Source organism: Geotrypetes seraphini, chromosome 4 (genome assembly GCF_902459505.1).
Source record: "Geotrypetes seraphini chromosome 4, aGeoSer1.1, whole genome shotgun sequence".
Lineage (NCBI taxonomy): Eukaryota > Metazoa > Chordata > Amphibia > Gymnophiona > Dermophiidae > Geotrypetes > Geotrypetes seraphini.
Window position 1 is genome coordinate 49162302 of NC_047087.1, and position 15863 is coordinate 49178164.

At 40.3% G+C, this 15863-nt stretch overlaps 1 protein-coding gene across 1 annotated transcript in view; it reads right to left on the minus strand.

Moving 5' to 3' along the window:
* Nucleotides 1–15863, minus strand: part of DNAJA2 (DnaJ heat shock protein family (Hsp40) member A2) — a 91590-nt gene that overhangs the window by 20494 nt on the left and 55233 nt on the right. The window contains exon 6 of the mRNA XM_033940633.1: nucleotides 14786–14982. Within this exon, the coding sequence (XP_033796524.1) occupies nucleotides 14786–14982 (197 nt within the window). The remainder of the gene's footprint in view (nucleotides 1–14785; nucleotides 14983–15863) is intronic.

A 15863-nucleotide genomic window follows, 5' to 3' on the forward strand; every position in this document is an offset into this window, starting at 1 on the left:
CGAGTGCCTTCCCGAGTGTCACATATGCTAGGTATAAGATGTTATAGTAATGTAAAAATGCTGCAGAAGCTCTATGAAACCAGTGTCAATTCTTTATCACTCTAAAAGAAGGAAAAACGCCTCAGACAAGGCCCTCCCACCTCCACAAAAGTGGATCTTAAAGGTGGTCAAGCGGTAACCTCATAGGCAAAAACCTTCTTGCAAAAGTGAGCAGTGGAATCAAAAACTGTGCTTCACAAATAACAAATGAAAGATAGAAGCAAAAAAGCCACTTATCTTAGAGCTGATCGGCACACCGACGGAGGCCAGCGTTTCACCGACAGGCTACATCAGGGTGTGACCCGACCGATCAGTCTGCAAAGAAAAGAAGAAAACATAGGAACTTAGCAGTTTCTCAGTAAGTTAACTTCTTACTATAACAGAGCAAAAACGTACCTAAACAAGAGCGAATATCAACGCTTCAAAAAGTCCAAAAAATGGCTCCCATGGGGCGGCTCTAGACTGTCGATTTTTAAATCTTCCCGGTGGGACACGTCACCAACCGGAAGTAGATGAAAGGATAACATAACAGCTGAGAAGAATCTGTCAGAAACAATCTTATCACCTCCAGCGAAGATAAATATTATATAAATAATTATATAAACAAAATTCACACATACAACTTTTATTTATCTTCGCTGGAGGTGATAAGATTGTTTCTGACAGATTCTTCTCAGCTGTTATGTTATCCTTTCATCTACTTCCGGTTGGTGACGTGTCCCACCGGGAAGATTTAAAAATCGACAGTCTAGAGCCGCCCCATGGGAGCCATTTTTTGGACTTTTTGAAGCGTTGATATTCGCTCTTGTTTAGGTACGTTTTTGCTCTGTTATAGTAAGAAGTTAACTTACTGAGAAACTGCTAAGTTCCTATGTTTTCTTCTTTTCTTTGCAGACTGATCGGTCGGGTCACACCCTGATGTAGCCTGTCGGTGAAACGCTGGCCTCCGTCGGTGTGCCGATCAGCTCTAAGATAAGTGGCTTTTTTGCTTCTATCTTTCATTTGTTATTTGTGAAGCACAGTTTTTGATTCCACTGCTCACTTTTGCAAGAAGGTTTTTGCCTATGAGGTTACCGCTTGACCACCTTTAAGATCCACTTTTGTGGAGGTGGGAGGGCCTTGTCTGAGGCGTTTTTCCTTCTTTTAGAGTGATAAAGAATTGACACTGGTTTCATAGAGCTTCTGCAGCATTTTTACATTACTATAACATCTTATGACCACTTTTGTCTTTGATTGGAAGTGTTGTTCATACATACATTGATTTCCAACATATCTGTGTTGTTTATAGCTACATATGCTAGGTATGCCACTGCTCAGGGGGCCCTAGAAAGAAGGCCCTTCCTGAAACATGTCAGATTTGGTGTTAATGAATCTACTACTCTCTAAGAAGCTGCTGCCATAGGCAGCTGGCCATTCTTGTCAAATAGTTGGAGCAGCTCTTGCTCCACCCCCATTTTGGAAGCTTGGGGGGGGGGGGGGCAGCTTATCCCTCACCTCAGGTAGCCCCTGATTGAGAGCATCCCTCACCTTGAGCCACCCCTGATTGACAGCATACGTGTGCGAAAGCCTTCCCCCCTGTGCCGTCACCAAGGCAGAATAGTCCTAAAAACAAATAATTTTCTTGTTTTGGTATTACAATACTTTACCACAGCATAGATTGGCTTGCTTGTGTACAAAATTTAGCTGACGAACTTTTGTACCCCGATCTTTATTGCAGGCCCCCAGTTTATAAATGTATTCTAATTTCACAGGCCCAACTAACTCAGGTATACCAACCACCCTCAAGTTATGCCAGGACCTGTTTTCCAGGTCATCCAGTATCTGTTCCAGCTACAAACCACTTCTGAAAATTTTTTTGCTCCTACTGCACAACCTCAATCGATGATTTCAGCTCCTCAGTGCCGTGTGAGCATCCATTTCTAATCCCATGAAGTCTAGGTGCTCATGTGCAAAGTCAATTTTATCTTGAAATTGTTGGGGGGGGGTTTATCTAACGCTTTCTCGACTGCCAAATGAACCTCTGCTACTATTTCTGCAGTCCCAAGCCAAGGTTATAGTAGGGTTCTGTGGAGATGTTGGGTCTGCCGTCTTCTTCGCCGCTCCGCACACCTTCTCCCTTTTCCTTCCACACAATTTAGCAACCAATCAGGCAAAAACTGGTCCGATTAGTCAAATCAGCAACAACACCACCACCCACAACATATCAGGAGCAATTAAATTTAGTGCTTCAGCCGATAAGAAGAGGAGCAAATCAAGCTACAGGAAATGGAGGAGCCGAACAAGTCAGCCTTGCTCCTGCTCATGGCATCACATGACTCCTCTGCTCCTCCTTATCTTGTTAACATAAAACAGTAACTTAATTAATAGTCTGTATTAAGACTGTCCCCACCCCACCGTCTTTATGCGATCTCTATTCTGTGTATTGTGTGGTTGTTATTATTCTTTCCTATCACAATTCTGGCATTCTTTTCCTTTTTTAAATCTGTAATCCACTTAGGTCTGTCCTGTACAGTTACAGCAGTATAGTAAGTATGAAATAAATAATAAATGATGATTATGTGCACTCTGAGGGAGTAAAATATTGCCCTGAGCGCTAGATAACAGATATGGAACATTTATTATGCTTGAATTAGGTTTGGTGGTCCATGGGGAACTTCTCTACTATGAAATCCACTACTACAATATGGTCTGCAAAGAATGAGACCAAAAAATTGTGGTAGAAAGAGGTTGAGTCTACTATATGGGCTGTGTGGATACCCAACACTGTCTCACATGCCTCACTGAAGTGAATTCTTTCTTTCATGGCCTTTGGAGTTATGAGAGTATTCAGGGTTTTTGGGGGACCTTGGCCTCCTTCCTTCAAGGCCTACTTAGGCTTCTGTCCCTCTTTCTGTGTTTCACATGCTGTTTGCTCACTTCACTGCATTTTCTGTTTATACCTCTGCTGAAAAATTGTTTTGAGCAAATGTTATATTTTAGGGAAAAAGTGTATTTTGAACCACTGGTTGACTGATGTTCCTCCCTCCTTTTGGTACTGGAGGAATAAGCTACACGAACTTATGGGCTGGGAAACCAGGCTGGCTTACTCCTCTCGTTGCAAGAGCAGAGACTTTGTTCGAACTTGGTCTCCTTATTTGTCTCCGAGGAGTCGTAGTCGAATTTTGAACAGACTGCAGTTGTACCCTATCCCACCTGTCTGACCCGGGTTTCCTTTTTCTGTGGGGAAGGGGTTGGGGGGGTTGGGTCTCTTTGTAACCCGGGAGGACATCAGAGATGGAAAAGTCTTAATCCTTATCTGTTCCATGTGGTTGTGGGTTGTTATTCTCTTTACCAATAAAAAAAGATTTCAAGTAAGAGCTTGAGTGAGCCAATTCCATTGAAATCTGAAATCTTATTGTGGGATCTTTTTACTGTACCGATTGTGGGGCCAAAATCCTGATATCATTTGTGGCACAAAACAAAACAAATAAAGAGAACTGAAAAATAATGAAAAATGTAAGGAAGAACTTGTCACTAAGTAGAGAGTTTTGTTTTTGCATTCTTACAGCAGAGCAGACCTCCCCTCCCCCCAAGGAAACAAATCTGGTTTAGAGGACCATACATGTTGCAATTTATTCTGAGCTATGGGAGAACTGTTCCATCTTGGTACTGTCTCATGACATCACTCATGTGCCTGATTCAAATCTTCCTTGTTGACAGAAAAAGTAAACAAAACTGCATTAAGCAGATCATTTTTATTGTCAGTCTCTGAGCCATTCACAGATTGATATCAAACAGAAGTGCACAATGTGTACCATATGGTTCACAACTTGCAATAAGGTTCTGGCTGTGACTGCTGAGAAGAAGCACTGAACCTTCTTGGACATTCAGTACTACTGAAATTAGGTTAGATTGATGTGTTGATGTCTTGAAGTTAATGAAAAAATGTACACCATGAAGAATATGGCTCTTTCTGGTCAGGGACAAAACAACTCAGCAGCCAGTTGTCAAAACGTAGTAAGATTAGATGCATCAGCTCACCTACACAAGCATGGACAACTATGAAACATTTCATGAAAACTCAGGGGTACAAGGAAAAAGACAAAATGAAGGCAGTCATATCGGTAATCTTTAGTGTGCCAAGATCTTAGACACCTTTTGCAGGCAAAATTAACTGGGATGTGGCTACAGGCATCCTTGAGATCCAGCAAACAGTCTCCTTTCTCATTCTCCTTTCTTCAATTAAGGAAGGGCAGTGAAAGGAGGAACGAAAATGTGATACTATGATTTTTTTTTTTTTACAAAGGCTGAAGTCTAAAAAGCACCGTTACTTACCATAACAGGTGTTATCTGGGGACAGCAGGCAGATATTCTCACATGTGGATGACATCATCCATGGAGCCTGGTACAGTGCTAAAAGCATAGTGTCATTTTAAACTTTCTAAGAAGCTTTGAGACAGCCCACACCGTGCACATGCAAGTGCCTTCCCATCCGACATCAGCTCGCAGTTCCTCAGTACCGTAAGCAAGCTAAAAAGCCAACCAGAGGAAGTGGGAGGGATGTGAAAGTATTTACCTGCTGTCCCCGGATAACACCTGTTATGGTAAATAGCTGTGCTTTATGCTGGGACAAGCAGGCATCATATTCTCACTTGTGGGACTCTCTAGCTTACTGAAATGGGATGGAAGGAGAGTTGGCTATTAAGAAGAAAATTAATTCTGTACAACTGCTTGGCCGAAACGACCATCTCACCTGGAATAGGATTCTAGACAATAGTGAAATGTAAATATAAGAATTGAGGACGAAGTAGCTGCTTTGCAAATATCTTCAATGGGAGTGGAGCTGCAGTCCAGCCTGAGCATGGCAAAAGGAAATGCAGGTCACTAACCATGTGGAAATAGTTTGTTGGGTACAGGTAGACCCAATCTGTTAGAATCAAATGAGATGAACAGTTGAAGCAAAGATCTGTGTAGCTTAGTTCTTTGTGTGTAGTAAGCCAAGGCATGTTTACAGCCCAATGTATGAAGAGCAGTTTTTCCAGGATGAGAATGAGGCTTTGGAAAGTATATAGGTAGCACAATATATTGATTAAGGTGAAAAGTCCATTACTACTTTTAGGTAGGAGGAGTTGCTCAGAAAAGCATCTGGATTTCTGCAACTCCCAGATTGCAGGAAGGGATTGAATACCTAGCGCATGGAATCCAGAAGGGACATAACAGAAATGAGCTTTAAAGTGTTCTAATATTTCTGTAAGCAATTCATTTAAAAACCATTGAAACCTAGAGGTTTTTTAAAATTTTATTTTATTTATTCGATTTTCTTTATATCATTCTCCCAGGGGAGCTCGGAACAGTTTACACATGAATTTGTTCAGGTACTCAAGCAATTTTCCTTGTCTGTCTCGGCAGGCTCACTATCTATCTAATGTACCTGGGGCAATGGGGGGATTAAGTGACTTGCCCAGGGTCATATATAGTACAGATACATTTTTAGTAGTTGAACTTCAAGAGACAAGGGATGGCTTTAAAGGCTCTCTGGCATGGTCTTTTGTTTTATCATCTTTTCTTGCTTTCACATTACTAGCTGATCTGGTGTTTAGGAGTCTGGCTAATCCCAGTTCAGCCTTAACTGTACTCTCTAGACCAGTCTACAACCAGAGAATCTAGAAACCTCTTTGCAGAATTTAATCCTGTTTGTGGAGAATGTAGGGGGTAGTGGTGAGAACAGGATTGAAAGACTGCATTAGAAACAAGGATAATGGAGGAAAAGGGATTGGCATGGGTATAGAATTGAGTAAGGTACTATATGCTTAGCCACTCATAATGATAGATGATCAAGAAGGAAAATGCAAAACTTTACTTGGATAACTGCAAATACAACCAACTGCTGGGAGATGTCCTTAGCTGGTGCCGATGATTAAATTATTAGAGCTGCTGCTTAATAGTGACCCCCCAATTTTGTAGAAACATGATACTATGACGAATTATCAACAGGAAAGCGCACACAAATATTTTCCCTTTGAAATCCAGAGCAAAGTCCACCAAGATGCTTTCTTGAATTCAGAGACAGTATGGTCCTGGCTCATCTCTACCACTTCCACTGTGAGGCTGTTTTATGCATCCATCACCCTTTGGTGGGATTATGGTGGGAGGGACTGTTTATATAAACAGATATTGTTTAAACTGCTATTATTGTACATGTTTTGTGGTTTTGAGTTAAAAATATATATTTTTGTATTTAAAGTGAAAAAATTGTATTTAAATGTATGACAGGGATCACCCAAATTTCTAATCTCGGTTTTATATTCAAACTTTTTTTTTCTCCTTTTGGGGGGGGGAGGTCACCTCGGTGTATATTTATTTATTACATTTTCTATACTTGGATCGGTTTTTATTAGAGTATATACGATACCTCCTATCCCATGATTTTCTAATTTACTCAGAAGTCTTTCATGAGGTACTTTATCAAATGCCTTTTGAAAATCCAAATATACAATATCAACCTGGTTCAACTTTATTCACATGTTCATTCACCCTTTCAAAGAAATTAGTAAGATTGGTGAGGCAAGATTTCCCTCGACTAAATCCATGTTGGCTTTCCATCAGCATTTATAGGCGGTCTCACCAAATTTCCTGTCAGTTAACCAGGAATACATAAAAATGTCCCTCCACATACAGACATATTGGACTCTTAACCCAATAACAGAGGAGGGCCTTAACAAAATCCTAAGAGGCCTTCAACCAGCTACCTGCTCCCTTAACACCTGCCCATCAGGAAACCAGAGGTCTCATAGAAGGGGCCACAAAAATTGTGAACTCCTTTTTCTAATGGGCCACTACCAACAGCATTAGAAAGGGTAGTAGCGCATCCTTTGGTAAAGAACCACCACTCTGAATGTTATTAGCCAGTATTTAATATTTCTAGGAAAACTTATAAATAGTCTAGTGTTTGACTCAACAATTGGGTAGAAGAGAGAAATTGGCTAGATCCATGTCAATTTGGATTTGGAACAGAAACAGTACTTGTATCCCTACTAGAGCTTCACAGAAACAAACATGGGATTTGCCTTGAATGTTACTACTGCTAGATTTCTCAGCAACTTTATCTTACTGTAGATATCATGCTAGCATGACGAACAAGTATCGATGGCACTGTATTTGCTTGGTTCAGATCCTATCAAATAGACAAACAGGATTTAGAAAATTTCATAATACAGAATACTCTTTAATAGGCCTAACTTCGAACATCCAATACTACTTAGACCATCACAAATCTGTCATTCTTTTTTCTTTAGACATTTCTGCCGCCTTCGACACTATAGACCATGATCTGCTCTTAACCAGACTTGAAGAAATAGGAATAAATGAGGGAGTTCTTTCTTGGTTTACCTCTTATCTTGCTAACCGTACTTCTTCTGTCAGATTTAATAACGAAGAATCCACATCTTACTCTTCCTCATTTGGAATCCCTCAAGGATCTATTTTGTCCCCTCTATTATTTAACATTTTTCTTTCACCACTACTAGGGATCTGTCAGTCCATAGGTTTCATTCTGTTTTCCTACGCTGACGACATCCAACTCATTCACCCTCTGGACCCGGAAAATAACATTGAAATTACATCTATTAACAATAAATTGGAAAAAATACAAAATTGGCTCAACTCAAATAAATTAGCGTTAAATATCAATAAGACGAAATCAATGTTATTCAATTGGAAAAAAGACATAATACTGGCAAAACCGTTCATCCTTAATAACATTCCACTCAACCTGGTCTCCTCCGTAAAAATTCTCGGCGTAGTAATAGATGATAAATTGATCTACCACGAACACATCTCTCTTACCGTTAAAAACTGTTTCTTTAAATTATGACAGATCCGCTCAATCGCCAAATTTCTTAGTTTAACTTCAATAAAGATACTTATTCACTCCTTAGTAATATCAAAAATCGACTACTGCAATGCCCTTCTTATTAATATTACCCAGAAAGAAAAAAGGAGATTGCAGTTAATACAAAATACGGCTATTAAATTAATATATAACGCGAAAAAATATGACCATGTTTCACCGTTACTAAAAGACGCCCACTGGCTACCAATCGGCCATAGGATTATTTTCAAAATAATGTTACTTATTTTCAAAACATTAGCATCTAACGAACCACAATTTATTTCTAGATCTTTAATCCCACACAATACCCAACGTCCACTCCGATCATCTGCTCAAAATCTGCTTTCAGTACCCTCTTTGAAAATCATAGGAACAAGGAGATCAGACATGTTCACAGTGATGGGACCACAATGGTGGAACGCCCTCCCTCAATATATTAGAACTGAAAATGATAAAAACTTATTTATTTAATGACGCTTTTAATATTTGAAACTTTTACATACTTTTAGAGATCCTTCATAAAATGTGCTTTGGTTTTATAACCCATTACCTTTTGTTTTTACCTTTTCTACCAAATTTAAAATTGTAACTTTTAATTATTTCCTTCCCACCTCAAGTTTGTATTTTATGTAATTATATTGTTAATATGTTAGTTTCTCTGTTTTATTCTCTACTTGGATTATGTACATCGCCTAGCAATTTTAATAGGCGATTCATCAAATGAATAAATAAACTTGAAACTTGAAACAACAGTCCATAGTATTCAGCAACACCGCCTTTGTGGTATCACATGGATTAATACTGTCACCTATTCTGTTCAATATCTACCTCAAATCACTAGCTGAGTTGATTTTGTCGATGGATACTCAGTTCTACATCTAAGCAGACATTGCAACTCGTACCCATTGAGTCCAACTTATACAAAGGCTTGAAGTTCACTCACATGGTGTACAGATGCGAGGGCTATGAGGAAAACTTTCTTCCAAGTGAGAAATTTGAGAGAGCAAGATATAAGCAGCTTAAAGGGAAATTTCATAAGAGCAGAGACTTTTATAAGATCCTAAGCAAAAGCAGAGACTTGATAGGTAGTTTGGTACAGAACAGGCCTTTCATGAAACGGGCTACTAAGGAGAGGTTTCTTATTCAGGTAGGAGTGAAATGCATTGATAACATCAAGATGAACTCTAATCAAATTGTTTTTTAGGCCAGAATTAGAGAGGCAGAGAAGGTAGTCGAGGATGAATGGAAATGGACAAGAGATGGGCTCCAGAGAATGTAATGCACACAGGAAGAGAAAACATCCACTTGAAACAATAACAGTGCTGAGTGGAAGGTTTCCTAGACGCTTCAATGACAGCGGATACTACAGCAGAGAGGCAGAAAGCATTTAGCTGTTTGGTGCAAGAAACCACGCTGTTAGTGCTAAGGAGCAGGGTTTGGAATGAAGTAGTGACCCTGCATTCTGAGCAAGCAATGTTGGAAAATGGTTGCAGTTTCCACGGTTTCTTGATTGAGAACTCTAGGAGGAGTTGAAAACAAACATAGCATGGTCAAAGGGATGATATGACACTTTGAATAGTGTTATCCCCCAAAAGAGGGATTGGAGGAAATGCATAGAGGGACTTGTCATCATTGCCGCCCCACCCAGTGAAGCAGAAAAGTATTCGATTCAGTGCAATTGAGGGCAAAGGTCTGGAAAAAAACCTGTGGTAGTTTGCTGTTCTGAGGGGAAGCAAACATCTATGTTGGGCATTCCCCATCAAGAGAAAAATCAAGACTGTTGTGTTGAGAGACCATTCATGAGCCTGAAGAAGCTTGCTCAACTTGTCTGCCAACACATTCTGCTTCCCTGCCAAGTAAATTACCCTGAGAAGTATTTCACAAGCAGTAACCCAATTCCAAATCTCGACTGCCTCCCAGATGAAAGGGACAAGATCCCGTACCTCCTTGTTTGTTCAAATAGAACAAGGCAACCTGGTTGTTCATATGGACAAGTACTACTTTATTGAAGGAGGTGGTCCTGGAATATCTTGAGAGCGTTCCCTAACTCTCGCAGCTGTATAAGATTGACGTGGAGGGTCTGTTCGTTTTGAGACCACACTTCGATTGTGGAGACTATCTAGATGAGAATCCCCAGCCTAGAATTGAAGCTGTGGTTAGAAGTTTTTGTTGGGGAGGGGGCTGGAAAGGGAGACCCTAGATAAAACTGTGCCAACACCCACAAATAGAGTGCAGTAGATCTAGGATGATTTGACCTGAAACAGAGAGGCCCTGTGGCTTGGGACCATTGTGTTGATGAGATCTACTGTGGAATTCTGAAGTGAAGGAATGCAAATTGGGTCACATGAAATGTTGATGCCATTTGACTGAGAAGGCATATCATCTAGTGTGTCTAAGTGCGCTTGAGGGTGGAAATTGTTTGACACAAGTGAATGAGATTGTCGACCCTCTACTCGGGTAGAAAAGCCAGACCTTGAATGGTGTTCAAGAGTGTTCCTATGTACTCCAAGATTTGAGACGGCTATAGATACTTTTGGTAGTTGATGGCAAACCCTAGAAGCTCGAGGAGACAAAATTGTTGAGGTGATCGCTTGACAGGGTCTCCTGCCATTTGTCATTTCCTTCTTTCTCCGTACTAACCATTCATCTTCCATCTCTGTCCTCCCCTTCTGTTTCCTTTCTCTCCCCTGGAGGTCTGGCATCTTTCCTTTTTTTTTTGTCTCCATCCTTGCAGCTGCAGCGATAGACCCCACATCCCCAGATCCACCATCTCTCCTTTTCTCAACTACCCTTTCATCCAGCATCTCTCCCTCCTTCCTCACCACCCCAGGATCCACCATCTCTCCCTTTCTCTTCCCAACTACCATATCCATTATCTCTATCCCCCTCCATACCATGCCTTTCTGTTCCTTCCTTTCCTCCCTCTCCTCTGTTTTTAGACCCATTACTTCTTCCCCTTCCCCTCCACTCTCAGTCCGGCATATGCACATCTCTTTGGACCCCTTCTACTCTTTCTACACCAGCCCCCCCCCCCAAGAGACCTACATGTTTTCCCCCTTCTTTCTAGAGTCCTCCGGCTTTCCGGTCTCACCTTCAAAGCAACCTGCAGAGGATCCTAGCAGGCTGCCATAGCCTCCACAGCACGTTTCCTCTGCCATGGTCCCACCCCTCCTGATGGACGAGGTTGCGGCAGAGGGAATGTGCTGTAGAGGCTACGGCAGCCTGCTAGGATCACTATAGCCGACTGACGATCCTCTGCAGACTGCATTGAAGGTTAGACCGGGAAGTCAGGAGAGAGATGGTAGACAATGAGATGGAGGGATGGAAGGAACAGGGTATTTTCTAGTGGGCCAAATTAAATTACCCTGAGTTTGACACCCCTGTTCTAGAAGATACATCAAACAAATCAACTATGCCTCTAGCTAGGAACTTTCTAGTAATGAACAAGTTCTTGGATAAGCGTTGGAATTCTTTGTTTCTCTTGAGGGAGGAATTCCTCATACTCTGAAATCTGTTTAAGCAAGGACTTTAAGTAAATGGAAGAATAGAATTGGTAGTCCATTATTCTAACGATGAGCATAGATGATTGAAAAATGCATTTACCAGAAGAATCTAATGATCTGGCTTCCCTTCATGGGAGAGCAGAAGTGAAAAGGGCATGTTTAGAAAATTACTCAAGATGCAATTATTTGTAGATGCCGTTTTTAGCCAATAATTTTCCTATCTGCACATTTGATGAATTATTCATGGTTTTCATTATATAAGCTATGGTATTAGTTTGTAGATATAATTTCTGATGATTGTTTGTGTCTCTGTTTTATTATGCTTTTACAAAATTACATATGTAAATTATGTAAACCGTTTAGTTTTAAACGGTATAGAAAATTTTAAAATAAATAAATAAGGCCTTGAACTGCACACAAAAAGAGAGTGATGTTGAAGTTGTGTTCTCTCAAATCCTGGACACTTTTGTATTCTATACATTGCTTCAATTATTTTAAGGAGCTACCTGGACTGATAAGAGGGGTCTCCCAGTTCTTAAATAGCATATCTTACACAGGGTCATGAAAAGGTAACTTGATACAGCCACTTGATGGTGACTCAGTCAAGAAGCTCAAAAACCTCTGAACAAAGTTCTTCCTCTGTCTCCATTTTAATGAGAAGAGCTTGACCCATTTGCCTTATAGAACCAGTAAATGATATGCTCTCTGGTGGAAACTTACGCCTTTGAGGTGGAGAAGGATCAGAAGGTATGTCATAGGATTTTTCTGATAATAAATTTGGCAGCTCCTCCTCAGAATGGTTCAAGATATCTGAGTCAGATTCAATATATTTTATCCTAGGTGAATCTGGAAGTGTGCATTAAGAGGAGTGTTAACTGTTTATCGAGATAGGAATTGATTATGCTGTTACCCAGGCGATAACTCCTCTGCTGGCGATGCATGAGATGAATGGGTCCGTGTTGACCTCAATGCTCTATGTCGAGCAGGGGTGCATGACCTCATCCTCGATCGATGTCTCAATGTATGCTCACGTTGAGCTGAGCTGAGGCAAGCATTGACGCCTTTAAAGCCTATGTAGACTGCATTTGCAGTAGCCCTGAAAGTTCGTTTGAATGTAGCCCAGATCTCCTCCTGGAGAGTTGGCGTCTGCACTGGAAGATAAATCAACATGGAAGACGTCTGCAGTGGCATGTTGTCTTGGCTTGGGAGACCTGGATGTTGAGGCACACCTGGGAGGAAGCATGATCTGCAGCGATGGACAATGATCTTCAGTGCGTCAATGCTTACTAAGCGTCAAGGAGGTGGACGCCTGGGATGATATCATGCCATACTTAGAAGGGGAAGAATATTTATGCTTCTTAGCTTTCTTACGTGCTACCTCCCCTGATAGATGAGGCATGGAGGAAGACAATATTGAGTCTTGCCTTTGGGAAGAGCCCAATATTTGACGCTCTGTATATAGTGTTGGCGCACGTGGTGTCGATACAGGCTGTGCATTGGATCCCAAATCCCCTGCATGCTCAATGCCAAACTAAAAAGTCTTTCATATTGAAGTTGTCATGCTTTAATATCCTCTTTTGCATATGCAGACAGAGGTCACACCGAATATCCCAACCGTCAGGACCTAGACACTGAACATGGAGGGAAAACAGCTGATGCAAAGTCAAAATGCTCAATGGCATGGGGAGCTGAAGAAAAAAATATGCTGAAAACAGTCAATGCTCCTTGGGGTGAAAAAGGTCTCAATGTGGTGTGAAGGCCAAAAAAATAAAAAATAGAGAAAATTTAAGCATAAAACGAGAAAAATGAAGAATTATGTAGAAAACTACAGTAAAATAAAAATGGGAAAGCATAAAAAGGATTTTAAGTTCGACACACTGAGAAGAAATAGAAAACAGTTTATCAGCTCTGCAGAAAACTGAGAACTGGTGATCCTGTGAGCTGACATTGAGCGGGAAGGGACTGACTAAAGATTTAAAGTGACAGTGCACTTGGCAGTGTCCATATTAGGTTCCTTGGATGATGTCGCCCACATGTGAGAATATTATGCTTGCTTGTCCTCAGAGAACCTTAAAATACAGCAAGGCTCAACACTTATGCCAATCCCCCAAACCCAAAAGATGCTTCTATCATTTGTGATCACTATGCTGTCTCTCTCCTTACACTAAGAAGGCAAATCTGATCACAGTTGTGCATGCCATGATAACATAAATACTGATTTACTGTAATGTTCTCTACACTGATCTGACTACAAAAGGTTTGCACCAGTTCCAATTGATTCAGAATACTGCAGAAAGGCTGATAGGCTTTTAGTTACGTTACTACATTATGCCATTTCTGCAAAAACTTCACTGGCTATTAGTACAATACAGCCCTCTATGTCCAATTCTTCAAGGCCATACAGGATCTCCCTCTATATATCTCCAAGTCAACTAAGGTCTTCCCTAACCATACCCTCTCTAAAGGGTACCATACAATATAACACCCACCAGCTTGGCCTTCCCTGGAATAGCTCCTACTCTGTAATGCACTCCCGAAAGGCTTTGCTCAATGCAGGAAGCAGGTGAAAGCTGTGTAATGGAAGCAGCAGCTAACTTTCTAGTCATACAAGGAGTAACACTGGCTGCACATACTGTAGCAGGACATGTTTACCCACTCTTACCCTAGCTAAAATAATATTCAAGCACCTTTCTGACTTCACATGCAGCTTTCATTAATTTAGTCCCCTTATTTTCTAATGTCTGTTACTCTATCTTATATGTTCCCTATTTGCTTACACTCTATGCTATCTATTAAAATGTTCTCTTACATATTTTAACACTGTAATGTAGCATACTGTACCATACAATACTGTATACTGTTATGTGAAACTTTTTTACTGCTATAATTGTTTATTGCCTATGTCTGACTTATTCTTGTTGTACACTGCCTTGAGTAAATTTCTTTTAAAAAGGTAGTAAATAAATTCAAACAAAAATAGAAGTTGAATATTTCTATTATTTAAAATTTAAAAAAAAGATTCAGAGACTCTATAGAGGAAGAAGTCCCAGCCATTGCACAATGGCAGCTGCTCATATCTCAGGCCACCAAATTCCTGTGGGAGCTATGGTGGGTAACTATTACCTGAGAACTGTCATTGCAACTGTTCAGCTAGATATGGTGGGGGGTGGAGAGGTGGACATTGAGATAAAAACTGGAAGAAACCATATCAAGTTGCATAAGGTTGGTTCATAGCACCACAGTCCTAGTAGAAAGTTCCAGTAGAATTGGAAACAAACAAAATAGAGGGAAAACTTCTGGGCTGCAATATTGAGAGATTTGAAAAAAGAAAACTTAGTAAACACACGTCAACTGTAAGCCTATCAAAAATCACCTCATTCTCTTTCTCTTGTAGTACAAGGACAATGTCTCCAGGTTCCATTCCTGGGGCTTGATCAGCTTCTCCAGAAAAAGTAATTTTCTGTCCATGCTTCATGCCTTTATCTACGTGAACTTCAAGGATCTTAACTTCTTTTATTACTTTCTTCCCTTCACATTTTTTACAGCGATCTTTTTCATTAATTACTTCTCCTGAAAAATGAGAAAATAAAATAAATGATTTGATTGTAAATGCCTTATGCTACTACCGATTTCCATAACCCTATTAGATGTGCCCTAGAATAGATTACATGCACATGAAACTGTAAACTCCATGTAGGAGGGACAATCTGGCCAAGAGAAGAGTTCTGGGGGGGAAAAAAAGCTTTATTAATAAACATGGAAAGAAACTGACAAGGCTATTTTCTGGATGAATCAAGATTTAAATATTTAATAGCATTAGAAGGTAGGTTTTCAGACAGGCATATGGCCAGAAAAAAGCATGATACCAATTCAGGGAGGCTGTTCCAGTCATAATCTTAAATACAGAGGAATATGGGACATTCTCCCATAAGTTAACAGAGTGAAATATTTTACAAAAATGTGAGAAAAGTACATGTGGGTAACAAGAAGTTCCAGCATTTCTATTAGTAGTAATCCCCTTCATTCTGATCCTAATTATATCCCCACTCCTAAAGAACTCATGAGTGCCACTTTAAGTCAAACAACAGTCTAACACCCGCATTTCAGTTTTAAAAATGTAAAAGCTGCTTACCCTAAAAGGTTCTCTCTGTGGACAACAGGATTAAGGCACAGAAGTTGATAGTACTAGACAGTGCAGGGATGAACAGCTCTCCCAGAGCTCAGAGCTGGTACATAGTTCTAAGCATGTCTGTCCTACCCATGGGCAGTGTGCTTCTTCAGTCCACTCCATTGCCCAAGAAGCATAGCTCTCAGAAAGGGATTACGTATCTAATCATTCTTATGTTTTTTTTACAGAGCATCTCTTACAGGTAAGCAATTTTGCTTTGTCAACAAGCAAGATTGAATCAAAGACTTAGGGTTATTCCAGTTTGCAGATAATTTTTTTACTG